The sequence below is a fragment of the Rousettus aegyptiacus genome, unplaced genomic scaffold (genome assembly GCF_014176215.1).
Source record: "Rousettus aegyptiacus isolate mRouAeg1 unplaced genomic scaffold, mRouAeg1.p scaffold_m13_p_9, whole genome shotgun sequence".
Classification (NCBI taxonomy): Eukaryota; Metazoa; Chordata; class Mammalia; order Chiroptera; family Pteropodidae; genus Rousettus; species Rousettus aegyptiacus.
This window is the reverse complement of record NW_023416312.1, coordinates 20,793,665-20,814,450: the sequence shown is the minus strand read 5'-3', so window position 1 is coordinate 20,814,450 and position 20,786 is coordinate 20,793,665. Positions and strand designations below refer to the sequence as shown.

The window sequence follows — 20,786 nt, the reverse complement described above, 5'->3', positions numbered from 1 at the left end:
TCTATGAATAGACAATATGTGATACATCCATATAATTAGCTGTCAATAAAAAAGAATGAAGTACTGATTTGCACTACAACATGAACCTTGTAATTATCATGCTATGTGAAAAAAGCCAATCACAAGGGGACACACATTGTGTAATTCTATTTACATGAAATGTCCACAGTAATCATATTCTTAGAGACAGGAAGTAAATTAGTGGTTGGCAGTGGCTAAATGGAGGGAGAGATGGGGAGTGACTACTAATGGGTACAGACTGTCCTTTTTCAGGTGATGGATATGTTTTTAAATGAGACTAGGATGATAGTTGCACAACTGGGGCTATCCTAAAAACCACCATGTTATATACCTGTAAAAGGTGAATTTTATGTTGCGTGAAATAAATTTTAATAAAGTTGTTATTTAAAAAATACTTTTAAAAGTAATAATACCCGAGAGTGAATTTTGTCTTTCTTATCTAATTTAAAATAGAAGAATTTAAAGCAAAATTAAGCAAAATTTAAAGCAAAAAAAAAAGAAGACACCTTTTTCTCTTCTAGTAGTTTCCTCATCTTAATCAGCAATAAAAACAACTCAGAAAACCAGAAATGAATACATACTTCATTTGGAAATAACTAAGGAAAAGTTATGAGGGCTGAATTCAGTTTGATGTGAGCCAGGTAAAGTAAAAATTGTCTGTACTGAAAGAAAATAAATGGGTGGCAACCAAAGGGTCAAGCATATGCTTGCCTAGTTCCATTTCGAAAGGCCTCACTACCTCAATTCTAACTCCAAGGATTCCAGTTTCCATCCAGCTGTTTAATCCCAGCATTCTTATCCAATCTGCTAGTTTTGATCTGCAAGAGTCTTACCTCACACTACCTCAATGTCTTAGAGATGGAGAAGTCTCCAGAACTGATCAAGAAGAGGGAGGAACTTGGGGACTCTGAGAAACATGGCGGAGTGAGAGATGTCTGCAGATCTCTCCCTCTGAAACAACAATAAGCTGAACATCTAAAACTCAATCAAAAACACCCAAACTGCATGCCAACACAGTAGTGGTCACTAGTGGGGTGGGGGAGGAGGGGGGAGGTTTACAGGGTAAAGGGGTCAAATATAGGGGGTCGGGGTAGGGTGAAGTGGGTAAACGGGATCAAATATATGGTAGTTGAAGGAAACTGGACTTTGGGTGGTGAACACACAATAGAATATACAGATGTGAAATGATAATGTACACCTGAAAATTATATAATTGTATTAACCAATGTTACCTCAATAAACTTAGTTTAAAAAAAAATTTAAAAAAGAAGAGGGAGGAACTTACAAAACACACTAGCTAGAAATAAAATTCCAAATTATTTCAGCAAATTTTTGAGATATTGAGAGTAGAAAGGAACTCAAACTATACTTTTTACTTTGTGGTAAGTTCATTGACAGTTTCATCTTAGAACTGACAGGAAAATATATTTTGAAATAGGTATTATCAAAGGTTTAAATATAATCACATATAGAATAGAAACTGGATATGCAGTATATAAAAAACTTGATCAATACATAAAATTTAAGAAAAAATAAGAAAGTATAAATAAAATATGAAATAAAATTGCATGAAAATGAACAAATATATAACATGAAATATGAATAAGTTCAATCCCCCTCTTAAAAAAATCACATTTCAGTCTTGCTCAAAAAAAAAAGCAAGGTCCTTTGGTTTATAATAACTTATTCTAAATTTGAAAGACAGATTGAAAATAAAGTGATATATCATCTGAAAGCAGTAAAAGGGAAGAAAAAGTGGCAATGTATCACACAATCAGCATTCAAGATAACAGCATTTTTTAGGGGAAAAAACCCATTATTTTAAATGTATAGATTTATGTACAAAAGATACATTAGACATAAACCTTTTATAACACTTAAACATACAAAGCAAAACTATTGGAATGAAGAAAAACTTTACAAACTGCCATTGTAATAACAGATTGAGAGAGACTGCAGTAACAATTGTAATGCAACTGTAACATATTAATGTAATGTAATTGTAATGTAGTTATATAGTATTAACAGATTCAGGAGGAGAATAAGGAGTAGGAGGAGAGTTGAAAGTGGAAGAGAAAAAATGTCAATACTGTAAATAAAGAGACAAATTTATTAGTTACCATAATTGTATATTATAAAATATTTACTTAGAAAACAATGTAGAAAAATACTTGAAAAACTTCTAGATCTAACCAGAGATGTTCAGTATGGAAGCACCAGATAAAATATAAATATATTCCTTTTATACAGTGATGGTTAATTAAAAAGAATAATGGAAAACATCTCATTAGAAATAATGATGCATATAAAATGAAACTTTAATTACTAGAAAAACATGCTATTCTTTAAAGGGAAAACTCCATTGTGTGCCTTTTTCTAGAAACTGAAAAAATAAACTACAGTTCATTTAGAAAAGTAAATGTGAAGATTGCCATGAATTTTTGTAATAGATATTTAATGAGAGAAAATTGGTCATGCCAATTATAAAAAGATACAATAAAATTGTTGTAATTAAAAAAGAAAACACCAGAAATGAAGTGGAAATATAGATAGAGATACTGGCCAGCTTCCCTCATGCAAGTAATCCAAGAGTACAAGCCAGATATTGCAATGCCTTTTCTGATCTAGCCTTGAAAGTCACACACCATCACAACTATAATATCACATGGTTTATATATCAACCCTATTTAACATGGGATGGGACTACAGGGCCAAGAATATCAGGAGATGAGGATGCCTTGGAGCCATTTTTTAGGATGGTCACAAAATTCTAGTAAGAAACTTCTTAAAACTGTTTTAAGAACATGACAAATAATCTTCTGTATTCATGATAAAATAATACATGACAGATAAATGGAAACATCACCTACAAATATAGGAAAAAGTACTTACGTGGACAGAAATTTATGGAAACATTACACTCTGTATGTGGTTGTAGAATCCCACTCAGGACACCAAGCTTAAATATGCCATCTTTGAAAAGTCTGCCAGTATTGCTAATATCTAAAGTCCACTGCACATCTTTTGTTGAAGTATTAAATAAGACAAGATTCTGTTAAGACACAAAAACAGAAATTTATAAAAATTACAATATGCAATATAAAATTTGGTTGGCAATACCATACCAACTTGATGTGCCTATGCACAAAGTCAAGAAATTAAAAGAGGTAATCATAGATAAAACAAAGACGTATGCAAACATGTTCATAGCTTATTATTAACAACTATGAAAAGCACACAAAGGATAGAGAATGAGGTAAAACAAAAATATCAAAATTGTGATGCCAGCTATCAAGGATGCAGAGTAACAAAAACCTTCATTCTTGGTTGTGAGAATGCAAAACGGTACGGTCAAGCATATACTTACCACTTCACGCAGTAATCTCACTCCTAATTATTTACTTAAGTGAATCAAAAATTTATGTTCACATGAAAATCTGTATGTAAATGTATAAACAAACAGAAAAAAAACAAGATTTCCTTCAACTAATGAATAGATAAAAAAAATGTAGTATACAGCCATACAATGAATAAAATTCAGTGATAAAATAAGCGAAGTATAATATTAACACAAAAAGATAAATGAATATTAAATATATTTTTGCTAAGTTAAAGATGTCAGACCCAAATGGCTACATATTATATAATTATATTAATTCCTGTCATTCTAGAAATGTAAAATTATATGAATGGAAAAAAAAAATCAGTGGTTGCCAAGTGTTAGCGGAAAGAAGAATAGTTGACTACAAAGAGGTTATACAGAGAATTTTCACTGTAATGAAACTGTTCTGTATGGTACTGAAGTGTTAGATAAATTATTGTGTACATTTTCTAAAACCCATAGAACTACATACTGCAAAGAGTGAACTTAAATGTATGTAAATTTTAAACAATCAATCAAGATGTTGGGAATCCCAAGATGGATCTTAGACTATGACAAACTGTATTACAAATGTATGAAATAACATCATTGATGTCAGTGGGAATGCAGAGGAATGGCTTAAGTCACTTCGAGAAACTATGTTTTGACTTGAAATTATAAAGCAAAACACGACTTACTCTTTATAAACAATGTACTCTAGTTGGCAAATGTATTAGCACTTCTAACAGGGTATAGGTTAAAAGTTCTGAAACTTTTTTACTAGTGTACTAAGGTTTAAAAATAAGTAAAAAAAATAATAAATAAGAGAGCCAGATTTCTATCTGTCAGAGAAAGGGGTTAAAATAAGCAAGGAGCCTTGTAGATGCTACAAGTAAGCATTGTTAAAATCTCCCCTCCTGCAGTCATCAAGCCTAAGTCAGAGTCCCTCAAAGAGCCCAAACAGTTATGGAAGCTCTTCATTGGAGGTTTGAGCTTTGGAACAACCAATGAGAGTCAGGGTAGCCATTCTGAGCAATGGAGAACACTTACAGACTATGTGGTGATGAGAGACCCAAACACCAAGCACTCCAGAGGCTTTGGGTTTGTCACTTATGCCACTGTGGAAGATGTGGATACAGCCATGAAGGCAAAGCCACACAAAGTGGATGAAAGGGTTATAGAACCAAAGACGGCTGTCTCAAGAAAAGATTCTCAAAGACCTGGTGCCCACTTAATTGTGAAAAAAGATTTTTGTTGGTGGTATTAAAGAAGACACTGAAGAACATTACCTAAGAGATTATTTTGAACAGTACGGGAATATTGTAGTGATTGAAATCATGACTGACCAAGGCAGTGGCAAGAAGAGAGGCTTTGCTGTTGTAACCTTTGATGACCATGGCTCTCTGTAGCCAGAACTATCATTCAGAAATACCATATGGTACATGCCACAATAGTGAAGTAAAGGAAGCCCTATCTAAGCAAGAGATGGTGACTGCTTCATCTAACCAAAGAGGTCAAGTGGTTCTGGAAGCTTTGGTGGTGGTCATAGAAGTGGTTTTGGTGGGAATGATGACTTTGGTCATGGAGGAAACTTCAGTGGACAAGGTGGCTTTGATAGCAGCTGTGGCAGTAGAGGATATGGTGACAGTGGGGATGGCTATAATGGATTTAGTAAGGAAGGAAGCAATTTTGGAGGAGGAAGAAGCTACAATGACTTTGATGATTACAACAACCCATCTTCAAATTTTGGACCCATGAAAGGAGGAAACTTTGGAAGCAGCAGCTCTGGCCCCTATGGTAGTGGAGGTCAATATTTTGCCAAACCACAAAACCAAGATGGCTATGGTGGTTCCATCTGTAGCAGTAGCTGTGGCAGTGGCAGAAGGTTTTAATCACTTCCGGGAAACAATTTTAGCAGGAGAGGAGAGCCAAGGAAGTGACAGAGAAGCCACAGGTTAGAACAGATTTGTGAACTCAGCCAAGTACAATGGTGGCGAGGCCTAGCTGCTACAAAAAATATATGTATTAGACAATGCTCATGTGTATGGGCAAAAAACTTGAGGATTGTATTTGTGACTAAAATTGTATAACAGGTTACTTTAGTTTCTGTTTTGTGGAAAGTGTAAAGCATTCCAACAAAAGGTTTTAATGTAGAGGTATTTTTTGCACCCAATTAGAGTCAATGTTAGCAGTATCAGTTTAAAAGAGAGTCATGATTGATAAATAGATGGATAGATGGATGGATAGGTAATTATAAAAATGTGATAGATAGATAGATATAGATATATGTATATATATGGGTTAGTATACATACAAATATTCCCTGGCTCTCTTTGCCGAACAAGTCTAGAACACATGACACCTCAAAAGCACCTAGCACACCTAGCGCACAGATCCTGATTTCTAAATACCATTCTCCCATAAAAGGTACTGGTGTTTCTTGGAGAAAATGTTGATTCTAGAGTTTGAACAAATAAAATAAAAGATGAGCCTGGATAATTTATAGTGCCAGAAAGTAAGAGAATGCTTAAATATCATAATGCTGAGAGTATGTTAAAGGACCAGTTTAAAAGAACTTCTAATTACCAAAGCTGGAACAATTTTAGCTACTAAATAAATAATGCAATATTGTGTTATAACTGCAAGTATAAAATAAATATATTTGAGTTCATTCTGATATATTATGTAAATAAATACATATATGATGATAGATAACAGATTAAATAGATACATGATAGATAGATAGATGATGATGATGATAGATAGATGATAGATGATAGATAGATAGATAGATAGATAGATAGATAGATAGATAGATAGACAGATAGAAGAGAATAATTTTTCTTACAGAAAAATTCCAAATGATATTCCCTTCCAGAAAGTGAAGCTTGACCCTGTACCCCATGAATGTGGGCTGAAATTGACAACTTGTTTCCAAAGTATAGTGTAGAAAGGGAAAAACAGTTTCTTCAACTTTACAGTGGAGAAACTTGGCATATATCACCAGTGAAAGTCAATGCTGATATCATGTAGTCCCTTCACATAATGTGACTAAGGATATTTTGCCTCCCTGATATTCCTCCTCAAAACCCATGGAAAATAAGAATGCAGTCTAGTCAGGTGGAACACATCAGATACACCAAAATCAGAGAACTTTCTGAAAATAATGCCAGTCTAGTATTTTAAAACCGTCGAGGTCATAAACCTGTGATAAGGTCATAAAAATGTGACAAGGTCACATATCAGAGAAGAAGAAATGAAATATGGAATCCTGGATTGGACCCTGAGACAGTAAAAGGACATTCATGAAAAACGTAAAATTCAAATAGAATCTGATATTTCCTTAAAAATACTGTACTAATGTTAATTTCTTAGTTTTAAAAAATGTTCTATAGTTGTATAAATTTTTAACATTAGGGGAAGTTGTGTGAAGTGTATACATAAAATCTCAGCACTTTATTATGTTTTGGTAAACCTGGGAGCTATGAAGATGACTTGTGTGCAGATTCATCTTCCCAGTAGAACATACTATTAAAGTAAAACTTTGAACCTGGCTTTTTATCAACTTTACTCTTCAAAAATGTAAAGCACATTGAATGATCCGTAAATTGTGATCACAACAAAATAATGTACTTTGTTTCTTTCTAAAACACTACTGATTTGAAATATTTAGAATAAAAAAATGAGTAAATTTTACTCCAGATATCTCTTAAATATTCAAACATCTATTTAGTTCTAATATTCGTATACTGTGTAACAAAATTAATTTTCACCTTATAGAGAAAACAACATCTTTTAAAATAGAAGGTGGGCATAAATTGTACTAGTTATTTAAATGCCTCATTTTTCTCATTATGAAATTGAGAAAATGGTATAAGACTTCTAAAATACTATCTACTTTCCATATTCTATCCTAAGAATAGTACTGATATAGTCAGCTATAGAGAAACATTTAGTTTGTTTAGTATTTTATTATTTTTCTTTACGATTTTATCAAAATAATACATGTACATAGGTTACATAAATAGCTCAAAAATGCTATAAAAAACAGGTGTCACATTCAACTCCTCCTCATTAACAGTTCTGTTTCCTAGAAGAAACCAATTTTAGCACATTCTGATTTGGATTTTCTCTAATAGCTATATCTTATTCTATGGGGTGAAAGGTTAAAGAAGTACAAATTAGTAGTTGATAGTTGGGCACAGGGAGAATGGAAGAGGGAATGTAGTTAGCATTAATATGATGGCTAAGGGGAGGCCCAGAGGAAGGAGGGAGCAATTGGGGGGATTGTTTTATGAATGTTATAAATGTTTAACCAATGTACTGTATACTTGAAACTAATTTAAACAAATTTATATTTAATAAATAGATAGATAGATGATAGATAGATAGAATGTGATGCTGAAATGGCTTACTTTAGTTTGTTTATGACTGCCATAACAAATTACCACAAACATTTGAAAACAACTCAAATTTATTATATTACAGTGTTATAGGTTGGAAGTTCAACACAGATATTACTGGACTAAGATCAAAGTGTTAGAAAAAACTATGATTTTCTTCTAAGGTTCAAAATTTCTGGAGGCTCTAGAAAAGAATCTCCTTCCTTGTCACTCCCAGTTTTTAGAGGTCAGACACATTCTTTGACTGGTGGCCTCCTTCCACTATCTTCAAATCCAGCAACATCACAACTCTCTGCCCTTCTATCATCACATTTCCTTCTGATCGCAGTCAGGAAAGGTTCTCTGTTCTTAACCACTTCTGTGAGAAGACTGGGACCACCTAGGTAATCTAGGATAATCTCCCTTGCTCAGGGTCCTTACTATTAATGACATTACACATCAGCAAAGTACTTTTTGTAATATAAGGTAATGTACTCATAAATTCTGTAGATTTAGAATTAGACAACTTCGGAGGCTATAATTCTGACTACAACATGGCTATTTCATAATTTATCAGAGTCAAATATCGTGTCTTGATTGCCATTAGTAAAGATGAAGATTTAGCTCATTTACACTACCACAACTACTCTCCCCACCTTCCAGTTTTGGATACTTATTTTAATTCTTTCATTAGTCACCTGTAACTTTAAACAATGTATTTATATCTCTAGTTCTTTCTCCATCACCTTCAGACAATTCCCTCTAATTACCAACTATGTAAAATGAGTTTCACTTCTCTTTCTTCTACCATCCCCAAACCCTTCTATCAACTTAACCTTCACATACACATTGTACATATCATACACATGCCATTTTACATATACTACATTATATATAAAATCACATTTTAATTCTGTTCCATAAGCATATTAAGACTTCTCTGTATTATATATTTTATTCTGACTCCATAAATGTCATTCACAGCAAATCCGGTATATTATTGCCATATTTCCTTCTCTGTGGGGCCAGTGTGACTCTTGCCACTCAAGGAGGAAGATGCTCATTGTCTAGATAATCTTTTATCACACCCCCTGAATAAAATTATGATATAAAATAATCTTGCATTTATGAAGGGATTGTTTTACTCTGGATTTCAATCCAATTCAGTTCACTAGATTCCTTTCTAGCCTCACATACAAGATCTTTTTCATCCTTGAAGTTATATTACAGTTAGCAATCTTCCTGACACTTTATGCTTAAAATGGTCACATTTAAATTCCAGAAGAGGACTTTTATTATTTTCTAACTACAATTTCATGTACACTCTGCTATTATTTTATGGATATAATGTTAAGTATTTTCTCCAGATAAATTTTCTTTAGGCTATAGAGGTTCAACACTTATTGTAGGAAAATCAATATATAAGACAGAAAAGGCAAACTACAAATACAAATTTCTACAATGTATACATGAGCTTCCTTCTTATGTATGTTTCTGTTTTCTTTCTAGAAGGATTCATAATTAGAAGATAGACAGAGATATAGAGTAAGAAAAAAAGAGTAGATTATCACAGAAGTCACTTTCTTATATACCTAGACATTTTTCAAATTTTATGCCTCTCACCACATTTCCTTACCTGTATGAAACATTTTTCACATTAATTTTAATCACAGCTTCCATTTGTACAAGAAAAAAGGGACAATTTAATTCTATTTAAAATATTTTGAGTAGTCCTATTAAATATATGCATCTATAAAATGAATGGTTTTATGTGTTTGTATACTTTGACAATTCTGAGAAATCTGAGGTATATATATTATAAATAACATATATATATAGCATATGTGTTATATATAATATACATACATGCTTCTGAGAAATGAGATATATATGTATGCAAGCTACATATACATGCAAGTTCTCTAAAAATGAAAGTATTTTTCTAACACATGCTTCATAATAATCAACTCAACAAGCCACAATCAGAAAACCAGTTGTGAACTGTACCAATTCTCTATACATACCTGAGTTATTGTGACCTTCTTATTAGGATTCATAGTATATGATGGGATTACAAATGTAAAATCAGTGCTGGATAAATTCAATGGTGCTTGCAATACTGTAAGAGGAAAGTAAATAGACTGATAAAATATTAATAGATATAAGCTCATAGATATTTCTTACCATACTTTCAATATAAAACAATAAAATTCCATTATTTTTTATTGTTACATTCCCAGCAAGGCAAAAAATAAATAAATTTTAAACATTTTTAGAATACCTTGGTTTATCATATCTATAAAGTTCCAATTTTTAATTTTAATGGTAACTACAAGTAAAATAGAAAAATTACTCTTGAGACAATAAAAGAATATAAGATATAAGAAATAGTGAGCAGAGAAAAAAATAAACAAAGTTAAAATCATCTCTATACGAGAGTTTGACCAATGCAGTACAGAAGTGAAAAGAAACAAAGACAGAAAAAATATGGGAATAAAGGGAACAGATACAGATTGCATATCTAATATCCATACGTGAAACATAAAATGAATTGGTGGAATCTGCAAAAATACATTAGAGAAGATATCTGATGGAAAAAGCTTATCTTTTTTTAATAGATTTATTTTTAAAGTGATTTTAGATTCACAGAAAAACTGAACAGAAGGTGAGGAGATTTCCCATATCCCCCTTTCCCCCACACATGCATAGTCTACTCCATTATCAACAATCCCACCACAGTGGTACATTTGCTGTAATTGGTGAACCTACAGTGACACATAATTATAAGTCAAAGCTCACTGTTTACATTAGGGATCACTTGCGGCAGTGAACATTCTATGGGTTTGAACAAATGTATAATGACCTATACCCACCATTATAGTATCATACAGAAGAGATTCATTGCCCTAAAAAAATCTTCTGTGGTCTACCTATTCATCTCTCTCTCCCCACATCCCCTGGAGACCACTGGTCTTTTCATTGTCTCCACAGTTTTGCCTTTTCTAGACTGTCATACACTTGAAATGATACAGTATATAACCTCTTGATATTGGCTTCTTTCACTTAGTAATATACATTCAAGGTTCATGGGATCTTGAATGTATATTGATCTGTATAAGTGACTTGATAGCTCATTTCTTTTTAGAACTGAATAACAGTCAGGGCATACCAAAGTCTAGCCATTCACCTACTGAAGGACATCTTAGTTGCTTCCAAATTTTAGCAATTATAAACAAACGTGCCATAAACATCTGTGTATAAGTTTTTGTGTGTACGAAGTTTTCAACTCCTTTGGAAGAATAACAAGGAGCAGGATTGGCTGGCCTATACGGTAAGAGTACGTTTAGTAGTAAGAAACAATCAAATGCCCTCTTTCAACGTAGCAGTATCATTCATCATTCCTATTAGCAATGCAATCTCACCAGCAATTGCATTTCTCACCAGTTCCTGTTATTCCACATCTTCTCCAGCATTTAGTGTTGTCAGTGTTCTGTATTTTGGCCATTCTAATAGGTGTGTAGTAGTATCTTATTGTTTTAATTTGCATTTTCCTGATGCATATAATGTGAAGTATTTTTATATGCTTATTTGTCATTTGTACATCTTCGGTGAGGTGTGTGTTGAGATCTTTGGCTCATTTTTCAATTGGTTTGTTCGTTTTCTCCTTGAGTTTTTGAGTTCTCTGTATGTTTTGGATAGCAGTTCTTTCTCAGATATATCTTTTGCAAATATTTTCTCCCAGACAGTGGCTTGTCTTTTTGGCACTTGATGGTGTCTTTTGCAGAGCAGATATTTTTAATTTTAATTAAGTCCTGCTTATCAATTATTTTTTCCTTGGTCTTGCCTTTCTTGTTGTATCTAAAATGTCATTGCCAAAGCCAAAGTCGCCTAGACTTTTCCTGTTATCTTCTATGAGTTTTATAGTTTTGAATTTTCCATTTCAGTCTGTGATCTATTTTGAGTTAATTTTTCTGAAAAATGTAAGAACTGTGTCTAGATTTGCTTTCTGTTTTTGCTCGTGGATATCTAGTTGTTCAGCACCAAATTTCGAAAAGGCTACCTTTTCTGAATTGTATTACCTGTATTCTATTGCCAAAGAACAGTTGACTAAATTTCTGTGGGTCTATTTCTGGGCTCTCTTTTCTGTTCCACTGATCTATTTGTCTGTATTTCTGCCAGTACCAAACTATCTTGATTATTGTACCTTTGTAGTAAATCTTGAAGTCAGACAGTGTCAGTCCTCCAACTTTGTTCTTCTTCAAAAGTGTGATGGTTACTGTGCACCTTTTCCTTTACATATAAACTTCAAAACAAGTCAATATCCACAAAATAACTTGCTGAGAATCTGACTGGGATTGCATTGAATCTGTAGATCAAGTTGGAAAAAACTGCCATCTTTGACAATAGTGTCTTCCTATACATGAACATAACATATCACTTCATTTATTTAATTCTTCCGATTCCGTTTGTTTCATAGGTATCCTCATATAGATCTTGTAAATATTTTGTTAGATTTATACATGAGTATTTCATTTTGAGGGCTGTTAATATAAACTGTACTTTGTATTTAATTTCAAAATCCATTTGTTCATTGCTGGTATACACATAAGCAATTGACTTTTGTATATTAAACTTGTATCCTTCAACCTTGCTATACTTCTAGGAATTTTTTTTTATCAGTTCTTTCAGATTTTCTACATGGACAATCATATCATCTGCGAACAGACAGTTTAGTCCTTCTTTTCTAATCTGTATAAACAATTCATAAGTTTTAAATTGTGCATTCTGAATTGCATGATAAAATCTCATGAGCATCTCACTCCATCCCACCTGGGACATGAATCATCCCTTTGTCCAGTGTACCCACGCTGCATATGCTCTCAGCCTGTTGGTCACTTAGTAGCCATTTTGGTTATCAAATGGACTATAACAGTATCACACTGCTTGTATTCAAGTAACTTATTTTATTTAATAATGTCACATTCATATAACTTTTATTACATTATATTGTTATAATTGTTTTATTTCATTATTAGTTATTATTATTTCTTGCTGTGCCTAATTTATAAATGAAGCTTTATGACAGGTATGTATATCCAGAAAAAAAATGCCAGATATATAAGGTTTGGCATTATCCATTGTTTCAGGGGTCTACTGGGTGTCTTGGAACTTTGTGGTTAAGGGGGCACTACTGTAAAAAGATCACTGACATCTGTCGGACAAATACAAAACCTTGGTGATAAAGACAAAGTTCATGAAAAGTTAATTTACATAAGAAATATATAATTAATAGCATAGGTAGAAATTTTAATCCATAAGCAATTGAAAAAATGAAAATTGAAATATGTACTTTAAATCACATAGAAAAATATCCAATTTCTTTAATTCAATGCTGGTTAGAGTTTACACTGAAAGAGGGGTAAAATAGCACAACTCTTTTCAAAAGCCCATTTGCGAAATGCTTCAATAGCTTTAACATGCAAGAACCATATCATATCACTCATATGTGGAATATAAAACAGAAAGTAACAAACAAGACAAACAAACTCATAGACACAGACAACAGTATGGTGGTTACAAAAGGGGAAGGGAGATAGGAGGAGGATGAAGAGAGTAAAGGGGATCAAATATATGGTGACAGAAGAACATACAATGCAATATACAGATGATGTATTATAGAACTGTACATTTGAAACTTATATACCATTATTAACCAATATTAGCCCAATAAATTTCATTAAATAGAAAAAGAAAAAAACATAAATAGGGAGAAAGTAATACACAAAAATGTTTACTACTACAATAGTTATATTAACAAGAAAATAGAAAGAAGAACCTAAATGCTTCCGATTATGCTTAAGTAACCTATAAGAGACACCTATTGGATGAGATATTCTATAAAAGTTATCAGTGTTAACTTATATAATTAATGAGTCTACAACATCCAAGTAAAACTTTATACTAAGAGTGAACAGATTTCAACTTGACATAAACAGTAAGATCGCAACTATGTTAAAAAAGAAACTAGTAAAAGCCAAGTACAGAACAAGAGTAAAATACCAAGATACTAATAATAGTATGTTCTAAGTATGCACACTGCAGATGATAGTTTATGTATTTCTACATTTTGCAATTTTCCTTAATAATGGTATATTAATTTTTAATTTCTAAATAAGTATGATTTTATTTTTCACGAAAGTAATTTACCTTTTGTTTCCCTAAAAGTATATCTTAAAACAAGGGAGAAAACTTTAACTTCATGGAGGCTCTCTATCAGCTGTGGAATTCTTAATTCTATATTTTAAATGGGAGTGAAATAAATTTCTATATTGTATATGCTACCTTAATGAGGCTTCTATTACTAGGTGCCAAATGTAATTATTAACTTATCACTATTTTATTATTGACAACTCAATATCAGAACTATAAAAACAAAATACAGTATAATACAGGCTAGAATTAATTTTTATGAAAAATAATTAAGCATATATTATAAACTACAAAGCCAAAGCTTTTCAAAAGTATGGCTTGCAGAGTACATCAGATTTATACGTGAATATTTGGAGAAAATGAGGAAATACTCAACAAATATTTCAAAATTTTAATATACTTATCCTTCTTTATATGTACTTAGTCCTTGGTACTTTGGAAAAAAATATTTTCTAAAATGAAATTTCCATCCTTTCATTTTTTATCCAATGTATTTTTAGTAATTTAAATTTTAACATAATCATTTAAAAACTGCCCACACAATAAAGTACTAAACTACTCTTTTTAAAAAATTATATTTTATTTTTTAAGCAATGACCACTAACCTGAGGTTATTATATCCATTCTATTAATCAAAATGAGATCCCACAGACTCAATTTAAATGAAACACACAGGAATCATATAATTTTACTTTCTAATATTTCTTTTTTAAAAAAATATATTCTGACTTTTAAATTTTCAGCTGCTGAAGTTGAACATTTGGTTTCTACACATCAATTGAACGTTTCATATTACATACCAGTAGCTTGAACATAACATGGTCGAATAAGTGGTGTTGCCTTTGGAGTCACAGCAGATTTCGACAAATGACGTTGAGTGTAAAGTTCTGAAGCCTCAAAGGAATTAATTCGAACTTGAAAGCTAAATTCGTATGCTGCCACCTGACAGATAAAAAGAACATTACACCTTTGACTATTTTTGCTGTAAGAAATTTGAAATACTAGTTTTATTGTAAATATGTAAAGTATATAAAACCTGATGACTTGATATATACATAATAACAGCACTATCAAGCTAATTAACATATCTATTACATAATAGTCCCCTTATTTATTTTTTGTGTGTGTATGTATGTGGTGAGAGCACTTAGTATCTACCCTCTTAGCAAAAGTCAAGTATAAAGTATAGTATTGTTACCAGAACTACCATATTACCCAGCAATCTTGCTTCTAGGTATTCATCCTAAGGAATGGAAATCAGGATCTTAAAGAGATACCTGCACTTCTATGTTCATTACAGCATTATTCACAACAGTCAAGCTATGGAAATAACCTAAACATCATCAAAGGATGAATGGATAATGAAAATGTAGTATATGTAATGGAATATTCCATATATTCCATGCAGTGGAATATTGTTCAGCTTTAAAAATAAGAGAACCTTCCATTTGCAATAACATGGATGGACCTGAAGAACTTTATGCTAAGTGAAATACACCAGACACAGAAAGACAATATATGATTTCACTTATATGTGGAATCTAAAATAGTCAAACTCATAGAACCAGAGAGTCAAAAGATGGTTACCAGGGACTTCAGGGAGGAGAAGGTGAAGAGATGTTGGTAAAGGTGTACAAAGCTTCAGTTATGCAAGATGAATAAGTTCTGGAGAGCTAATGAAATACTATGGATTTAGTAAAACATCCATTTAGAAAAAGATAGCTTCAAAAAGAAAATTATTTTGTGACATTGAAAGTACATTTTTCAAAATGAGACTTGGTTTATTTTTCATAAGTCCAAAAATAATTCTTAAAAATAAAAATATATAAAATAAGTCTAAAAATAATGTTATTAATTCAAAATGAACCAAAGACATAAATATAAAATCAAAATATATAAACTTTGTAGAAGATAATATAGAATAAAAAATCTTTGTGATCCCTGGTTAGGCAAAGCTTACTTCGCAATATCAAAAGAACTATTTTTTAAAAATGATTAAATTTTCCTTTATCAAAATTAAAAACATCTGTTAAAAATAATGTTAACAAATAAAATTGCAAGCCAAATATATATTTCTGGCAAAAAAATTACATATTATCACATGAAAAGATGTCTAACATCATTAGACATTAAGGAAATGTAAATTAAATGAAAGGGGTAACACTTCACACCTATCACAATGACTTAAACAAAAAGGACACATTGTAGGATATCTGGTTCTGTTCATACATCCATCAGAGACATTTAGTACATTACAAAAGGTCTTTGAAATTTAGTACTGTCTAAAACATCCATGCTTAGAAAATGTCCCTGGGTTCGAATAGCCCATAATGTTTATTTTCTATTTTTGGTTTACAGGATTAATACATAAAAAATACTATCATGTCTCATTAGTTCAATAATTATATTGTGGCTGTACTCTCAATTGCCTCAGTAGCCTAGCTGATTAGCAAGCACATGGGGTTAGGTAGGTGGGTCAGGGTTTGAATCTTGCAGCAGAATGAGATTTATTTGAACTATGGACCAAATGTTTTCATGGACAGGACCAAAGGTCCACTAATTAAATAAATGACATTACTAGGTACTGATAAAGATATGAGCACCTAATACATTGATGTACTGCTGATGGAATGCAAAAATCTCTAGTCATTTAGGAAAACAGTTTTCCAGTTTCTTAGAAAATTAAATACTTAACATAAGGCCTAGAACTTCCAACCCTAGGTGTTTACCAAAGAGAAATGAAAACTTATTCATACAAAAATCTGCATGTAAATGTTAATTGTGGCCTTATTCATAATTCCCAAAACCTGAAAACAAGCCTAATTTCCTCCAAATAGTAAATGGACAACAAATTTTGGTAAATTCATACCATAGGATACTCTTTAAACAATAAAATGGAATGAACTACTGTTACACATAATATGAATGGATTTCAAATTCATTATTCTTCATAAAAGATAGCAGACTAAAAAGGTAACACCTTATCATTTCATTTATATAAATGAAAAGGCAAAATTATACAAACAAAATGAGATCAGAGTTTGCCATGAACTGGAGGTGAGGGAGAGGCTGACTACAAACAGGCACAAGAAAAATTTAGGGAAGTTAATGGAACTGCTCTCTATATTGATTTTCGTATTTGCTATAAAACTGTATAATTTACTAATATTCATATAACAAAAAGAATTTTACTGCATCACATTTTAAAAATAAGTGAAGTTAAAGTTAATTCCTTAGCTCTGATTTTTACACATCTGTATAGTCAAACTCTAAAACAGACTAACAATATATGCAGCTACTCAAATATATCATAGAAAAGTGAATACTAGAGCTTCATAACATTGTGGCAATTATATACTGCTAGCCCTCATTTTTAAATGAATACTCTGTGGTCCCGCCTTGATAAAAACACAGTTGGCATCAAAAAAAGAAAAAGAGCCCATTTTGATGTTTATGGCCCACACCAAAATGAAAGGAAAGGGTACTACTATCAGCCAAATGGTGGACAGCCAGCTTCAAATGTCTAATCCCTCCACACAAACACTGAAAAACAAGCAAAAGCTATAAGGATCAACTTTCTTTACAACTCTGGAAAATAGTCAAAGGTTTACAGCAACTAAGTGAATACTGAATCAAGAAAAAGACAACTTTAAAACAGTAGGAAAGTTTTATGGCATTTTTAGTTGCTCTTGTGCTTCTCTCTTCCTGACTCAGTGGCAATCTTGAAGATGGCAGCCTGTGTCCCAATGTCAGACCCTGGTATCTGGTTTTGGATAGAGCAGAGCAGATCTTATTCACAAATCATTGTACTTGTCCATTTTAACCTGTATGGGGCTACCTGAAGGGACTGATGCAAGGTGCCTGTCTTGGTTTCACCTGACTTCTAACTCGCTCAGATCAGAAAAGCAATAGACTTTGCTCAAAAGTATTTCCAGACAAAAAAAATTGCAGCCGCATAGGACAAAAGATTATGGTGGAGACATGCAAGAGCAGCCTAAAGCTTGTAAAGAAAAAGCTAGGGAAAGCATTTCTTTGGAAAATTAGGACATTCAAAAGCACCCATGCACTGGAGAATTCAGGAAGCCACAAGCAAGTCCAGGGCAGCATATATGCTCAGAAAAAATTTGAGGACCCTAAGGTATCCCTTTTTTCTGTTCTCTCGGCTAAGTGCAATCAGGAAGTTGAGGCAAGAACAGTAATAAATGGCCTGGCTAACTGCTAAATAAGTGCACTGGCACAGAGTCAATCCATAAGGAAATCTTTATCAAAACATTAGCTGGATACAAGTTAAAGAAACAGAGACTTCAGTGACAACATACAATAAAGAACACATTCTTTGCAAACAATAATTTGTTAAAGTCTCTAAAGAAAAGGATGACTGAAGCCTTCAACACTCAAGGACAATAAATCCTGAGAAAGGCAGATAAAATCTTATTTCCAGAGTTACTGTATTGTAATATTTAAATATCCAGTTTTCAACAACAAAATCACAATACATACACAAAGAAACAAAAAAAAGCATGGTTCATTAAAAGGAAAAAAAAATGACAGAAACCATCCTGGAAGGAGCTTAGGCATCAGACTTACTGGAAAAAGATTTTAAATCCACTGTCTTAAATATGCTCACGAAGCTAAAGAAAACAAGAAAAAAGGGAAAAGGGAAACATAAAATTATATATTTTTAAAATGAGAATATCAACAGAGATGGAATAAAAATCAAGGAAAAATTCAACAAAACTTTAAGCCAGACAGAAAAGTAAAAAATATATATATTTAAGACATAAATAACTAAAATAAAAAATGAGTGTGAACTTTACTATCGACCTTACAAAAAAAGGAATTCAAGGGGAATTTTATCAACAATTATATACCAATACAATAAATAATCTAGATGATATTGACAGATTCACAGAAAAACAAAAATTACCAAAACCGGCTCAAGAAGAAACAGAAAATATGAACAGACCTGTAGAATTATAGAATTTCAGGACCAGACCTGTAGAATTACAGAATTTCAGGACCAGATAGATGGCTTCCCCAGTGGGGAAATCCTACCAAACATTTAAAAAATTAACAGCAATATTTCTCAAACTCTTCCAAAAAAATTGTAAGAGGAGGAAAATTTTTCTGACTCATTCTATGATGTCAACAGTCCCCAGATATCAAAGACAAATGAAGGCACTACAGAAAACAAAATTACAGATCAACATCCCTTATGAATATAGATGATACAGTCCTTCAGAAATACTAGTAACTGAAATCTAAGAGCACATTATAAGCATTATATACACCTTGACCAAGTGGGATTTACTCCAAGATTGCAAAGGTAGTTCAACATACAAAAATCAATCAATGAAATACTCCATCCACATTAATTGAATGAAGAGGGGAGGGACCCATAAACACTTGGTCATGTCAATTGACAGAGAAAAAAAGAAACATTTGACAAAATCCAAAAGTCCTTTATGATTAAAGCACTCAGAAAACTAGAAATAGAAGAGAACTTCCTCGTCATATTAAAGAGCACTTATGAAAAATCCAATACTTTATGGTGAAATGCGAAAAGCTTTTTCCCTAAGATAAGGGACAATACGAGGATGTCCACTTTCACCAATGTTATTCAATATTGTACTGTAAGTTCTAGCCAGAGCAATTAGAAAGAAGGGGAAGTGAAGAGGGGGATACAGGGCATTCGGACTGGAATGGAAGGATTAAAACTATATGTACTGGCAGATGAAATAATCCTGTATAAAGAAAATCATAAATAATCCACAATAAAGTTGACAGAACTAAAAAATGATTTCAGCAAATTTGCAATGTACAAGTTCAATAAACAAAAATCCATTGTGTTTCTGCATACTAGCAATGAACTCTCTGAAAAAAAAGGAAACGATTTCATTTATAAGATCCAAAAGAATAAAATTCCTAGAAAAAATTATACAAATAAGTGACAAACTTGTACACTGAAAATAACACTACATCGTTGAAAGAAACTAAGGAATTTCTGCATGAATGGAAAGACATCCCATATTCATTGATAGAGTTAATATTGTTTAGAAGTCAGTACTACTCTAATTCATTATGATTGTTATTAAAATTCCAATGGCCATTTTTGTAAAAATGAAAAGGCCAATCGTTAAATTCCTAAGTAAAGCTAAGGCCCCAATTAGCCAAAACAATCTGTAAAAAGAAGAACAAATTTGGAGGACTCACATTTCTGGATTCAAAACTTACCCTAAAGCCTCAGTAATCAAAACAGTGTCATACTGGCATAACAATAAACATGTAGGCAAATGGAATAAAATTGAGAATCTAGAAATAAGCCCATATATCTATGGCCAACTAATTTTTTACAAGGGCACCAGGACATTTCAATGGAGAAAAAACTTGGACCCTTATCTTATACCATATACTAAAACTAAATCAAAATGAGTTAAAAATCTAAATGCAAGACCTAAAATTATAAAACTTCTGAAAGAAAACTTAGAAGGGGAAACTTCATTACACTGTATTTAGCAATGATTTCTTGAATATGACACTAAAAGCACAGGCAACAAAAGTAAAAATAGACTAATGAGACTACATCAAACACAAAAATATTTGTGCATGAAAGGAAACAATCAAGAGTACAAAGGCAACTGATGAAATGGGAGAAAATATCTGCAAATCATATATGTGATAAGGGGTTAACACCCAGAATATAAAGAACTCCTACAACGCAACAACAAAAATTCATCACCCAATTTTAAAAAAGGACTTGAATGGGTATCTCCTCAAAGATAATATACAAATGGCCAACAAGTATGTGAGAC

At 32.2% G+C, this 20,786-nt stretch overlaps 1 protein-coding gene and 1 pseudogene across 8 annotated transcripts in view; one reads left to right on the top strand and one right to left on the bottom strand.

The window, feature by feature from the left end:
- Positions 1–20,786, bottom strand: part of CFAP47 (cilia and flagella associated protein 47) — a 364,825-nt gene that overhangs the window by 269,952 nt on the left and 74,087 nt on the right. For all 8 annotated transcript variants that reach the window (XR_004952867.1, XM_016128242.2, XM_036227120.1 and 5 more), the window contains 3 exons: positions 14,775–14,916; positions 9,789–9,883; positions 2,914–3,073 (listed from right to left, as the gene is read on the bottom strand). Coding sequence is in view for 7 of the 8 variants with exons in the window: in XM_016128242.2 (XP_015983728.2) it covers positions 2,914–3,073; positions 9,789–9,883; positions 14,775–14,916 (397 nt within the window). In the remaining variant the exon portion in view is untranslated. The remainder of the gene's footprint in view (positions 1–2,913; positions 3,074–9,788; positions 9,884–14,774; positions 14,917–20,786) is intronic.
- Positions 4,266–5,274, top strand: LOC107501769 (annotated as a pseudogene).